The sequence below is a fragment of the Microtus oregoni genome, unplaced genomic scaffold (genome assembly GCF_018167655.1).
Source record: "Microtus oregoni isolate MIOR12 unplaced genomic scaffold, Mior012 000013F_ref0000133, whole genome shotgun sequence".
Classification (NCBI taxonomy): domain Eukaryota; kingdom Metazoa; phylum Chordata; class Mammalia; order Rodentia; family Cricetidae; genus Microtus; species Microtus oregoni.
In genome coordinates this window covers 3,099,305-3,114,073 of record NW_024543072.1, presented here as the reverse complement: position 1 = coordinate 3,114,073, position 14,769 = coordinate 3,099,305, and the positions used below count along the sequence as shown (strand labels likewise).

General features: G+C 42.0%; 1 protein-coding gene across 2 annotated transcripts in view; it reads left to right on the top strand.

Moving 5' to 3' along the window:
* Dcp1a (decapping mRNA 1A) overlaps positions 1-14,769 on the top strand; it is a 49,336-nt gene that overhangs the window by 13,295 nt on the left and 21,272 nt on the right. For both annotated transcript variants that reach the window (XM_041662378.1, XM_041662377.1), the window contains exon 4: positions 10,694-10,760. In XM_041662378.1, the coding sequence (XP_041518312.1) occupies positions 10,694-10,760 (67 nt within the window). The remainder of the gene's footprint in view (positions 1-10,693; positions 10,761-14,769) is intronic.

Here is a 14,769-nt window from a genome sequence, read left to right as displayed (position 1 = left end):
AGAAGGCAGAAACTGCATTGCAAGAGTAAACACACAAAACCTCATGTGAAAGTATGATTGACCTATCAACAACAGAAACAGAAGAGGTACAGTGGGCATGCGAAGATATACCTAAGCTGAGAGGTGGTGGCGCATGCCTTTAACCCCAGTACTTGGGAGGCAGAGGCAGGTGGATCTCAGTGAGTCTGAGGCCAGCCTGGTCTACACAGTGAGTTCCAGGACAGCCAGGACTACACAGAGAAACCCTGTCTCAGGGAAGAAAAAAAGATATATGTAGAGGTGTCTTTTTTTAACATGCAGGTTTAGAAACCAGTAGTGAACTTTTTGCCTGAGTTTAAAACTTAGATGAGAGGGGATTTCCTGGAAGTGTCCCATTTAACAGAAGTGTCCTCAGGCCCTAAATGGTCTCAAACAGCACAATAAATGGTCTAAAATTTAAAAATCTCCCCCATCACTTGTAAAGACATTCCCAGAGGTGTGGTGTTTGGTAGTGATACCAACTAGAACAGCTCTCTGTGCAGAGCAGACTCTGAGGAGACAGATCTGCTCTGACAGCACAGGAGACGTCTCCTGTCTGTAGGCTATGCTTCTGCTCTGGGGAACCTATGCCTGATGATCCACTTTCCCTTCCACAAGATGCCTCACTCTTTCTCCTGTATGGGCACCTTAGAGTTACAGTGATTTAACCCGGAATCAGTTTCTGATGCACATGTTTACCTAGTAATGGACTACCACCAGAAATGTAAGATTACATTCTGAGCAGCAACAGCAACAAAAAAAGAACCAAGCAACCTTTTTCCTTACAGCTAGACTGTAATAACCCAGTTAATTGCATGTGAATACTGAGTTTGTGATACCTTTGAGCTTTGTGGAATCTTCTAGCACTCAGTCGTTTTCTTTTATGCAAACTGTTTGCATTGATTTCCTTTGACAAAAACTATCTCAAACTGCTTTTTACTTCGTTTTTAACAAATAAAGATGATTGTTTAACTCAAGTAATGCCAATTCAGTAATATTTATTAGATATGTCATCTGCCTAGCACCTGACCAGGTGCCGTGCCTTATAAATTTCAAAACTTTTATGTACTTTCAAAGGACTTTAATTTGTTTGACTGGTTGGTTGGTTCTTAAGTTCTCTCTGTTTTTTTGGGGAACTGTTAAGTAAAATTTACGAAATAATCTGGAGCTTTCAGTGACTTGTCTGTCTTCTTGAGAAGAGTATGATTCTTAGTGAAGCCAACAGTGGCAGCTCGTGCCTGTAATTCTCAGAACTCTGAGGCTGAGACGGGATTGACCAAGGCTGAAGCCAGCCTGAACTCCATAGCAAGTATCAGGCCAGAAGGACCGTGTATCAAGACGTCATCCCCCCCACCCCTCCAAACACACATATGCACACACAACGCACACAGAGACAGATTCTTAATAAAGTAAGGCTACTTCATTAAGGCTAGAGCTATACATGTTTCATTCTTAGACAGTTGTAGGAGAGTGGCAAAAACTGATGATAAGGTCTGTAACTTAAAAGAGTTACCAATTATAAACTTGAGGGTTAGCCTTTGTGCTGAAAATCTCATCTGTCAGATGTGATGTTACTTTGTATCCTTTTCTTGGTAAGCTTCAAGTATATACCCATTAATTAGAAAAAAAAAATGTGTCGTGGGTTTTCTCTTCTCAGCCCTAACCTTATTCTGTACTGGGGGAGCCTGGGTGATATTTTTAACCAAAAGAGGAGTGGGTATTTTGTGCACTTAGTTAGAGTTAATTACTGCGAGAATTCTCTAAAGGAAAATACCCATTCAGGTCCCCCACTCCGCACCTGAAGGGGCCTCCCACTGAAGGCCACTTCCCTCATCACAAGATCTTTTCTATAATCCCAGTTGAGCAAAGTCCTTTTCTGGTTTCCCAAGAACACTTGGATGTGTCCTGATTTTCATCTTACCTGACACTTTTAAGCAATAACAGATCTGTGTTTGTATAAAGCAGTATGAAAATAATCATATTTAGATAAAACCCAATCTGGAATTTATCCTGAGAATGTTAATGGCATACAGCTACTAGTCTCATATGTTACTCTTTAGCCTTCCCAACAGTTACCTACAAATATAGCTGATAGTAAAAATATTACTGTTTAACTCACCTGAAAAGGCCTGGGAGAAGTCCTCCTTGGTTTCCACTTCACTCACAACTTTGCCTTTGTACCGGATATCAGTCTCTTGGGAGAGAGCATTTTTAATTAAAATTAGATCACTAGAAAATGTCGGAAGGTTCATTTCCATAGTGTTGAAAGTACAACTGCCAAGTGGAAAGTTTTAGTGAAGAAACGCTGGAGCGCTGCTGTTCTGTCTTTCTCCGTGTCCTTTCTCAGTTCAAGGGCAAGGCAGAGCAGAAGAGACGGTGGGTGCTCTTGGCATTTGGAACGGATTTTCAGACTTAAAGCACAGTGCAAGAAGTTTCCTCGCAAGATTAGTTTATAATTTATCAAGTCAAAAAATGTGAGTTCTACCTCCAGACTGAAAAAGGAATTTATAAACAACAAAAGAAGTCCAGCACTTCTTCGTTTGTGATCTCCGGCTCGGCTGTGCTGCTCACAGCCTGAGCAAAGGCAGGTGGTCTCAGCAGCTGCAGCCCTGAGGTTGGTTTGATGTTGTAATCAGAAGGGAGAAAGGACCTGTGGCAGCTGCATTAGCCTGGCCTCCAGGACCAAGATAAGGAAAGAGCCTCCTCACTCTTGCCGCAGTTAGAGATTGAAGAGGTAAAACACCCTGAGAACATGCAGAACTCAGACTGGGAGCTGACTCTGCCGCTGTGAGGTCAGACATTGCATTCTCATTGTTTCTGCCACCAAATACCCTCTTGGTGATTTTTTTTTTTTGAATCCTCAAGCATTTCAGAATGTTTAAAAAGCAATATTTTTTTGTGGCTCACTAATTACTGACTTTTTCTCCCCTAAGGTGGTTTTATCCTGTAAAAGCAACTTTTATCTTTGTGTTCCAGTGTTATCTTGGTTGTAAGTTAGATAACTATATTGTTTTGTAAATTCTTTGAATTTTTTCTTTTGAGAAGTCACTACGTACAGTCACATATCTCGACAGAAATATGTCAGCATATATATAGATTTACTGTTGTGTTTATATAATAAAATTCATCACTGCTATAAAATGTGAAGCACAAGTTAACCACTAGCCCTGTAGAGTGGGCAGCCTAAACCTCAAGACTGAGCTCTGCAGGTTCAGTGACCTGGAGTCTAAGCAGATCACAGTTACAGAAATGTCACTGTGTTCAGGCATGGTCAGCTTTGTCTTTTCAGTTAAACCAACCTATAAAAATTATATATTTGATTCTTAAGCGCTCACATCCTGGATTTGTTGTTATTTTAAAGTAGAGACTCACATATCCTGGACTGGCCTTAAAATCGCAGTGTAACCAGGGTTGACTTTGATTTAGTGATCTCTCATCTACCATGCCCCTGTTTGTGTAGTATTGGAGATGGAGCCCAGGGCTGTGTGCATGCTAGGCAAGCACTCTACCGGCTGAGCCACAGGTACATCCCACGCACCTGGATTTCTAGGACCACAGAGTATCTATCACTGCTAATACTGATGCCAGCCACAGCACTGGGGAGGACATGCCCATCGCTAATGACACAGCAGATCCCTTGGAGCTATAGGCACTGGTGCTTACACCTCTGAGTTAATGATCTCTTCATAAACTAACAGGAAAATGTATAGGAATGCAGAAGTGAAGGGGAAAAACAGGTTTATGGTTAAACCATAATCAAACCTCTATCCTGACATTCTAATTGTAGATTCCTGGAAATCTAAGAAATAAGAATTCGTACTTGTGGGGCTGGAAAGATGGCTCAGTGGTTAAGAGCACCGGCTGCTCTTCCAAAGGTCCTGAGTTCAATTCCCAGCAACCACATGGTGGCTCACAACCATCTATAATGAGATCTGGTGCCCTCTTCTGGCATGCGGGCATACATGGGAGGAATGTTGTATACATAATAAATAAATAAAATAAAATCTTAAAAAAAAAAAAAAGAATTCGTACTTGTAAATTCCAAATGCCATTTTCCACGCTTTATCTTTCCCATCCAGTATCTTAAAATGATAGATGGGTGGAAAAGAGTAAATAGTTGACTAGCAAGTGGTGGACATGCCCAACATTGTGCCATACCCGTAAGTCATACATAGCGCAAGTTTGGAAGCCCTACCGTGAGTGCTAAGTACTGTGATAATAGTGGCTATAGTCCTATATCAAGTGAAAACTTTACTGTGATTCTCCCCTTTTTTGGAGTTACCTTTCATTTAAGAAAAAAATTTTGAGCCAGGCGATGGTGGCACACGCCTTTAATCCCAGCACTTGGGAGACAGGTGGGATCTCTTTGAGTTTGAAGCAAGCCTGGTCTCTATACAAGAGCTAGTTCCAGGACAGGCTCCAAAGCTACAGAGAAACCCTGTCTTGAAAAACCTTAGGAAGGAAGGAAGGAAGGAAGGAAGGAAGGAAGGAAAATTTTGATAAATGGGAGCCAAGTGATGACGGCCCACACCTTTAATCCCAGCACTCAGGAGACAAGAGGCAGGCGGCAGGCGGATCCCTGAGTTTGAGGCCAACCTGCTGTACAGAGCAAGTTCCCAGACAACCAGGGTGGTTACACAGAGAAAACCTGTCTCAAAGAAGAAAAAAAGGGGGGAAAAAAACTTAGCTAAATGGGAACATCAGTCATAGCACTGTTGAATTTGTTTCCTAATTCCCAAATCCAGTGACCATTTCACCGGCCTGAATCCCACTCAGCTCACATTGCTCTCACAGTATTTAATTTTGAGAAGGCAGCCCTCTTCAAATAAATCGAGACGCTTGCAGAGTAGCAATTTAAATCACATGATTCAAATTTTCTACCCAGTGTTCAGTAAGTAGATGATCTCACTTAACTTTGAAGATTTGGGCTCCTCTCCTACCATATTAGTGTGCATTGTTCTGAGTGACTACTCTCGTACTGAAGGGTAAGCCACCTTTGCCAGCCTTCTTGAGATGCACAGCACACACTCATTTCCTAAGTGTTGGCAGCCTCCAAGTATCTCCTGTTCAAGTCAAAGGCCAGTCTGTCTTTGGCTCTGCACAGGGCCTACCAGGCTTATTCTGAAAAGATCTGTCATCAGTGTAGAAACATTTGTGTTCTTGCTAGTTGGAGCAGACTGCTTTTTATATAGCCGCAATGTTCCATTTCAGATTATTAAGGCGTATTTGAATATATTGAAAGCTGATTTTCTTGGGGTTTTTTTTGCTTCCTATTATAAGAAATCTTCACATCTGTAAATCTTATTTACATGTGTCTGACTGAGTTTATATGTGTCATGTATGTATATATGTTCCCTCAGAAGTCAGAATTTGTTAGAGCCCCTGGAGGTATAAGGGTCGTAGGAACTGAATTCAGGTCCTCTGTATGAGCAATGAGCCACTGAGTCATTTCTCCAGCCCCTCTTTATATCTTTAGAACTATTTCCACTTTGGGGGTTTGGTTTTTGTTTTCACAGTAGTAGGAGTTGAACTCAGAAATCTCTTTCTCTGCCCTCTCTCTTTCTCCTGCTAGGCAAGTGCTTTATCACTGAGCCCAGAAATTCATAGATCTTTTTCTTTTCTTAATTCTTTGTTGTTGTTGTTGTTGTGTATGCATGTGCGTGCTCACATGGTGGGTGTGTGTAAGCACACACATGCAAGTGCCTCTGTATGTGTGCCTCTTGTGTGTGTGCACAATACCATATGGATAATATGGCAGAATCAGAAGACATCTAGGGAGTCAGTTCTCTTCTACCATGTGAACTCCAGGGATTGAGTTAGATCAGTCCCTTACCTAAGAGCCATCTCTCCAGCCCTCAGAAGTTTTAGAACTCTTAACACTGCCACTAGAGCCCTCCTACTTTACTTGGCTCAGTAGTAAAAAAAGTACCAGCCTCCCCAGATCATCTTAGAAAATGGGTCAGGTATAATGATAAACGAGTCAGTTGCAGTAGCTCTAGAATTCTTCAAGGCTTTGGCAAGTCTCCACATTACTTTGAATTTTCTTGATCTTGTGTGTACCCTATACAGCTTAAATAAAGCTGAGTAAAATATCAAATTATCCTAAGTAGCTCAGTCCTCATGTAGGACTCCTGAGAAATAGAACATTTTTCCCATCAGCTTATAAATTTTTCTCAATTTTAGATAATCCAAATGCTTTTAACAGTTATTTTTTTCATTTTCCAAAGGAAAGGCCCTCAATTGAAAAGTAGGAGAAGCGCTTGTCTGGGTGTTTCCATGGAAGGGCGGCAGAGCCACATCCTGCTCCCTGCCTTTTCAGTAGCTGCCATGGCATGTGACTGTCTGGGGACCAGCATCAAGATGTGTGGTGGCATTCATCAGCTAGTTCCCCTGATCTTGAGGAAAACTATTTTTGAAACGGGTACAAATCATTATTTGCTGTGGCAGAATAGTACTGCCTTGCCAGAAGCCTGAGTCTGTGGGACAGTTAGTGGGGAGATTAGCTCAGGCCATCTCAGCACGGAGTGTTGGCAGCATGTGCAGGACCTTTCAGTGTAGGTTCTTTAAGAACGCTTAACTTGGGCTGAGAGACAAGGTCCTCGGTCTTGGCTATCTGTTTTTCCTCATTGGTGGCAGTGATAGGCTTGGTGGCAGCTCCCTGAGCCTTCTTGCCAGTTGCATGCACTGAGCTTTTGATATGTTGGCAGACAGCACTGATTCTTGGATGCGTCTCTGAACCTTTACAGGTCTGCTTCTGGCAGAATTGAGTGTGACTCTTATCCTTTGCCCATTAAGCTATCATTCTGGCCTCCTTATCTGGGTTTCTTCTGCAAACATGCCTTTGAAAGTGTTTGCTTTTTTTTTGGCAGTTTGTCTGATAATGGACAAGTTAGAAGCAAATGTCTTGTTTATAAATTACATTGAATTTCTTGAAAGAGGAAGAGGTAACTTAAGTGAAGATTTGCCTTAAGCTGGCAGCTCTGGTGAAATTACTCTGGTTTTCATTTTAAATTCTAATTGTTGAATTGGGATCCCTGGCCCTTTAGCCCAGAAAGAGCTTTACTGCAGTCCACACCTGATGTACTGCGTGTTGGGAGCGCTCTGTCCGCACTGCAGCTTATGTGGCTGTAGCTGGGCTTTAGTGTTTTAGGTGTTCCGAGCCAAGGTTGGGAAGAGGGATATTTAAAGAACGGTGATTGCCTGTAATTTCCATATATGGAATCTTTGAAAGCCTTAGTGTGATTTGCTCTGAATTAGTGGTGGGGTGAAATTCAGCTTCTAGACCCAGTAAAGTAGATAATTTGTCGTCATCTTCTCTCTAGCAAGGCTGCTTCTGTGTCCTTCCATTGAGATGTCAAAGCTAAGTTAATTTGTTAATTTGCATTATTTAAAACATTACAAAATTTCTGTTCATTGACAGCACATGCAGTGTTTTGAAATTCTGTGACTAGAAGAATCACTTTAATAAAAAATGGGTCCCAGGCATGGGAAGCAGCTCTATGCCCGAGTACCATAAGGATCTGTGGACACACGGGACTCTGAAAGTTTAGCGCAGTTTTCATGCAGTTGGAGGTTTTCCATGCCAGAACACGGAACCTTGTAAACAGAGTAGGGAAAAAATTCTTGTTCATGTTCTCCATTCATTAAGATGAAGCCATTTGCTTGCTCTATTTAATAATATCTTAATTCACACGGCAGTAGCAGTAGAAAAATCCAGCTTAACTTTTATGAAAAATAAATAGCAGATGATCAGATGGTTTGCCATGAAGTCTTGCAGAAGGGTGGTCTCAATTCAGGATGCAGCAAATAAATAGCCTTTATCAATTGGCTTTATAGATCGATATATTCTAATAATATCTTCACAGAGCTTATTTAATTATTTATTTAAAAGGGGTTTTTAAAAATTTGAAACAAGATCTCTTTATGTGACCCAGGTTGGCTTCAAACTTGATCTTCCTGCCTTCACCTCTGGAGGCAGAGGCAGGTAGAGCAGGACAGCCAGGGCTATAACAGAGAGAAACCCTATCTCGAAGGCGGGGCGGGGGGGGGGGTCATGGGGCTGACAAAATGACTCAACATATAAAGGAACTTACTGCCAAGCCTACTGCCTAAGTTGGAGCCACAGAACCCACATAGTAGAAGGAGAGAACCAGCTCCCTGTAAGTTGTCCTCTAACCTCTAGAAGCATGCTGTGATGCAGACATAAATAGATGTGAAAAAAAAGTTTTTTTAGTTTTATTTTACTTCTAGTGCAGTGAGATCTAGGTGCCAGGTGTGGGTGGCAAACAGATGCTCTTGGGATGCACCAGCCTGTGTTCTAGCTATAATCCTAAAGCGAATCTTTTTCTCTGCTTTATTAATAAACCACCTAGTTGTCTTCTTAGACTCCTGTTTTCCAACCACAAAAATGCAACACAGCATGAACAGTCAAGCAAATGGTTTGTCTCTTCTTGATAAGTACAACTGTAAAACCTGGAGAGAATGCAAAGCAATGAAGCACTCTGGAGGCTAGCCAGAGGAGGGTGATGGGGGTTGTGACAGACGCACACACCAACCCAGTAGGAAGATGTCTCTCACAGTCTTAACACGATGCAAGCCTGCCTAAGCAGCAGAAGGTAGCCCAGGTGGACTTGGCCTCCCATAGGTGGCATGGGACTTGGGCCAGGTTTACTAGGGAAGCCTAGCAAACCTGACAAGGATCGGAAGCTCTGCTAATAAGAAGTGACCACCAGGGAGATGTTCTCCCTCTCCTCCAGGAAGAAGTCAGGATGGGAATGGCAGAGGGGCTCATGGCTCCATTCAGGCCTGGGACATGATTTTTAAGAAGTTTCAGTGGCCTAGCAAGCCATGAGAAATGTCCGCCTTTCTGTGCAGCACTGGCTGAGAACCTTCTGAATTCCTGTTGCCAAGTGTGCTGGCACATGCCTATGATCCCAAGCACCTGGTAAATGAAGGGGGGGATTAGGAGTTCAAGGCCAACCTGGCCATGAGAAACCTTATCTTTAAAAAAAAAAAAAAAAAAAGACAAGGGAAGAAGAAAGATGCAAAATTAACTCAAAGCTTAAACCGATGAACACAAAGAACACAGTGAAGCTGGAGAAAGTGAGGGAATCACTGGGGCAGAGAGCTTGTGTGAAATACAGACAGATGTTAGCAAAGCCAACAGGAGTACTGACGTAGTGAGAGCTGCACATAATGCCACATGCTTATAGTTCTTAGGATACAGGGATCCTGAGATGGGTGGATCATAAGTTCCAGAAAGCATAGGCTACAAAATGAGGCCCAACATCAAAGAACAAAATCAGAGTTGTCTCGGGTGGGGGTGGGGGATGAGATATTGCAAATCCTGCAACTGTCTAGAAACTTGAGATTTGCATTCATAAACATTTGCTGACTTAGAAGAAATAGAATAATAACTCCTGAAAAGCTCAAACTATGGTACTCAACCAAGACAAAATAGATAGCTTGAATATTACTGAACCACGTTAAAGAAATTTTATTTGTAATTTACAAGTTTCTAAAAAAGAAATCCAGGCCCAGATTGTTTTTACCAGAAATTCAAAAGCATCGATACTAATGTTAGTCTCTTCCCAAGAGTAGGAAAAGAAGGAATACTTCTCAAATGTTCCTGTAAGACCGCTATTACAATAATACCAAAAGAAAGATGAAAACCTACTAGCTTGTGTATTTTTATGAACATAGACTCAGAAATCCTCTACTAAATACTAACATATCAAGTCCGTTAATACATTTAAAAATTATGCTCAGTGCCCAAGGGAAAGCCATCCAGCATGAGAGGAAGCCAGATTAAGCCAAATTGAAAAAGTATAACAGCAGGTCTATTTGAGCAAAGTAACTCTCAGGTGGGTTCTCCAGTCTCAGAGATGAGTGCTGGAGAAGCCAGACACCCGAACTAAAGCAGGGAGATTATATAGGTTGTAGGAGAGGGGTAATGACGTGTTCACCACAGGCCGAGTCTGTGCCCAAATATGGTCAAAAGCGGAACACTGGGCGGGGGGGGGAGCTGCTGGTGGCAGCATGAGAGAAAGTGGCAATAGTTGCCAAGAATGTGAAACTGGGCTTTTTTGGTGCCTTTCTTTGTTGGAGATTCTGAGAGGGCAAGGTTTGGAGAGGGGTGGGGGGAGGAAAAGATGAGGCTTTCCAGATCAAGCAAGAGTGAGCTGGAGGTTCTAACCAAACACTGATATTTAGTGGCAGAGAGAGAGAAAGAGAAAAACAGAGAGAGAGTGTGTTTTACTGTGAGTGATCTAAGCATTACCAAACACTGATATTTAGTGGCTGTGTGTGTGTGTTTTACTAGGATGACGTAAGCATCACTGAGCTATCCCTGACTGATTTTTAATTTTATTTTGAGACAGCTTTAGTTGCCCGGGCTGGCCCTGGACAAGCACTCATCCTGCCTCAACCTCCAGAGTAGCTGGGATTATAGCTGCCGTACCTCACTTGGTTTTTGTTTTTAACATCTTGAATGTTTTACCTGTCCTGGTTTTGATGGACTTCTGGGGAAGAGGTCTTGTGCTTCATTTTATCCTTTTTTTCCTTTAGAGGGATTACTAATAATTTGAGGATCTGATGGTAAATCCATATTATGTTGTTCATGTACTCACACTTGAAAACTTTATGCTTATCTCCTTTTTTCTCTTTGTTTTACAAGTGTCAATATACAGTATCTGGTTTTATGACAAGAATGACTGTCACCGCATAGCAAAACTCATGGCTGAGTAAGTATATATATTCCATAGATTAATGAAAGATAAAACATTACTCTGATCCCAACTTCTCTTCAGTACTAACATACTAGTTAATTTCCTTTTACTGCCAAAAGTGTGACAAAGGCAGATTTTTTTCTAAAAATTACATATAATACTACTGATCCCTGTGTATTTACAAATGTCTGTTCCCTTTTCATCTGTGTTGTGTACGCATTAGATTTATGTATGTGATTGTTATCTACAAATGTAATTGTTTAATGATTTGATGTCAATACCATTTTTTCAGGATTTGAAAGTTTCCTTTGTAGTATTTATCCATTGTATCCAGTCCTACAGACGGTTCAGTTGAGCAGATACTTAGCTGTGCTTACTGCTGCCAGATTGCCTGGCAGAGAACATCAGGTACATCAGGAGATAGCCTAACCACCATATACATTGACTATGCCAATCTAGACTGTAATGAGTGGTACTGTGTTCGGTAACTTGATACAGATTATGTATTCTGTAGATGAACTTGGTTTGAGCACAGGCTGGGTTTAACAAGTCCTGATCTACAGTTTGTTTTCCAAAAGATATTTAAAACTCATAGTCTTGAAATCTGGAAAATAATTTCCGTTGAATTAATGATCCAAAGGATGGCTTCTTGTCCTTGTGCTAGCCTGTAGAAGCCACTTCTTGAGTGACCATAGTGCAAGACTGCCCATCTGAATTCTGGGAACCCAGAACACTATAGTGCTAGATGGGGTGTGGGATGATTCAGAACTAGAGGAAAGCGTGCAGTGAGTGGTGTGTTCTGGCATATGTTGGCATATGTCCTCTTTAGTTTTTGCTTGAATCGGCAGTGAACTCTTAGTTCTGCCAAATCCAAATTCTGTTAACTCTCTTCAAGATTTGTCACTGTGTATTTGGAGGGAAATAGTCTTGATTTTTTTAACTATGTTAATTAATCATCCTGAAAGTATAATAGCCTAGTAGCCTCAATTCTAGGCATGTTTACATATCATTAGAAGGTACACATACAAAGTTCAAGTTATAACCCAGGACTACTGGTGTGGCCTGGTTGAATGCTTATCCACTACTGTTCTGTCGTCTGCTCCGCTGTGAGCTTGCAGGACAGACCTCTTGTGCTTACTGCTGGTTGCACCTTGGAGGGCTTTGCTGCCTGTGAACTGACAGTCTTACTAGAGGGAGTGTTGGCTTTCTAGAAACACTTCCTTTTAAAATACTTTTTCTGTAAAGTTATACTACTTTTCAATAATGGCATTCATAGTTTATAGAGGCAAAGATTTATTCTGCTCCTGCTTGTAGATATGATATAGGTCAGGAGCATGGGCTAGCATGGGCAGAGGACATGCTAGCTCTGAGATCCTGGGGCCCTGCCTCATGATCTCAACCAAGGCATTTATTTGGTAGCTTGCTATTTTGTAAAGGTGGCAGGTGCATTTAAACTTTGGAATATATTAATACATTTATATTTTCTCCTGTCAATTTAGAGTATTTAGTCCCAAATGAGAAAGTCTGTCTGAGCTCTAACAACTACTGAAGTTTCTTCTGAGGGCCTCGGAGGCACTCCAGACACTAACCTTAGTGGGTTTTGGAGCTGAAGACAGAAGGCCCATCTGAAAAGACAGCATTGATCCTGGAAATAGATAGAGAACTAGCAAAGGGAATTGAAGGGAGTTACTGGAGTACTTACAGCTGTCTGTGCAGCTTCCCAGTGCCGAGGGAAGGGTTGTGAGTTTACAGTCAGCCTAGATGACAGCACATCTCAGCTATGGGAGGAGGGAAACTTTGTGTCCCAAAACAGCGACTAAAGGGTGCCCAGTTGATAGTGACTTTTTGAGGGCTTGGCCTATTTATATCTGAAGAGAATGCCTCACAAATGGTGCCTCTAACTGGAGAAATGACCCTGGTCACCAAAGATTGAAGAAAAAGGAGGAAGGGGGGGCAAAAACGTCTTTCATTGTTGTCTGTCTGCCTGCATGTACCTCTGTTCTCTGTGTACTTCGGACTATCACCCCACTGACTAATGCTACTAACACTTTGGCATCTTGAACATTTAAACAAGTGAATTTGGGCTAAAGATGAAGGTCATTGGCAAATGTGTAGGCAGGCCCTGGGTTTAGTTTCTGGCACCAAAATAAACAAAGCAAGTCTGTCAGTTCACAGTCTGTTAGGTACAGTTCTTGGAACTTCTCTGATAGCCACAATATAATAAAAATATTTTAACTTAAAGCTGAGAGGCCATATGGGAAATTGAGTGACTACCTAAACCTATACTAGATCTAAAATTCAGATGCTGTCTTTGGTCAAAGACAAAATTCTAAACTTAACCTTAAAACTTAGAATGTTGAAGCAAGACATGATGGCACATGCCTTTAATTCCTGCACTCAGGAGACAGAGACAGGCCGATCAGTTCCAGGACAGCCAGGACTGTTACACAGAAACCCTGTCTTGAAACCTCCCCCCTCAAAAAACCAAAACAAACAAAGAAAGAACTCTTTAACTCTTTGCTCAGAAATGACTGTATAGACTTTGGAGAGATTGTGAAAGTGTGTTTTAGTCTTGATCTTACTATCTTAGGTGCATGCTTTTGGAGTTTGAGAAGGGAGAGGGGCAAGGGTGCCTCACTTTTCTTTTCTTTTTTTTTTAATATTTTTATGGTTTATTTAACTTTATTTTATGTGCATTGGTGTGAAGTGTCAGATCCCCTGGAACTGATCTTCAGACAGTTGTGAGCTGCCATGTGGGTGCTGGGAATTGAACCCGGGTCCTTTGGAAGAGCAGTCAGTGCTCTTAACCACTGAGCCATCTCTCCAGCCCCCTCACTTACTTTTCATTGTTGAAGAGAGACCTCATAGTGAAGGCAGCTTACAGTAGAAACACATTTACTGGGGCTTAGGGCTTCTCAGGCTAGATCTGTGACATCACAGCGAGGAGCATGGGAGCAGCCAGGCATGGCTGGGGCTTAGGGCTTCTGAGGCTAGATCCATGACTTCATGGCGAGGAGCATGGGAGCAGACAGGCATGGCACTAGAGTGCCTTTTGTTTTTGTTTAGGTTTTGTTTGGGGTCTTTGGGGTTTGGGTTTTGTTGTTTTGTTTTTGACACAGGGTCTCTGTGCTTGCTACTTTTATGTCAACTTGATAACAAGCTAGAATCATCAGAGAGGTGAGAAAATACCTAGTAAGTTCAAGCTGTAGGCCATTTTCTTAATTAGGGATTGATGGGGGAGGGCCAGGCCCATTGTGGATGGGATTCTCCCTGGGCTGGTGGTCCTGGTTTGGTTTGTTCTCTTTGGTTTTTTGTTTTTTGGTTTTTTTTTTTTTTTTTGGAGAGGGGGCGTGGTTTGGGTTGGATTTTTTTTGTTTGTTTGTTTGTTTGTTTGGTTTTGGTTTTCAAAATAGGGTTTCTTTATATAGTCCTGGCTGCCCTGGAATTTGCTGGTCTTGAATGCACAAAGATCAGTCTGTCTCTGCCTCCCAAGTGCTGGGATTAAAGGCATGCACCACACCCATCTGGTCCCTGGTTCTATAAGAAAGCAGGCTGAAGCCAGGCGGTGGCTAGCAGGTGCGTGTGAATTCAAGGTCAGCCTGGTCTACAAGAACTAGCACTGGAACAGTCTTCAAAGCTACAGAGAAACTGTATTTCAAAAACAAAACAAAGATGAAAGGCTGAGCAAGCATTGGGGTGAGCCAGTAAGCAGCACTCCTCCATGGGCTCTGCATCAGCTCTGTCTCCAGGTTCCTGTCCTGACTTCCTTCAGTGATGAACAGTGATATGGAAGAATAAGCACAGTAAACCCTCTTCTCCCCAGTTTGCTTTGGTCATGGTATTTTATCACAGCAATAGGAACCCTAAGATAGTCTCTCTATCTGTCCTGGCTATCCTGGAACTTACTATGTAACACAGGCTGCCCTCGAACTCAGAGATCCACCTTTCTCTGCCTCCCAGGTGAGTACTAGGAGTAAACACGTACACCATTATGCTCACTTGAGAGCCTACATCTTACCTATAT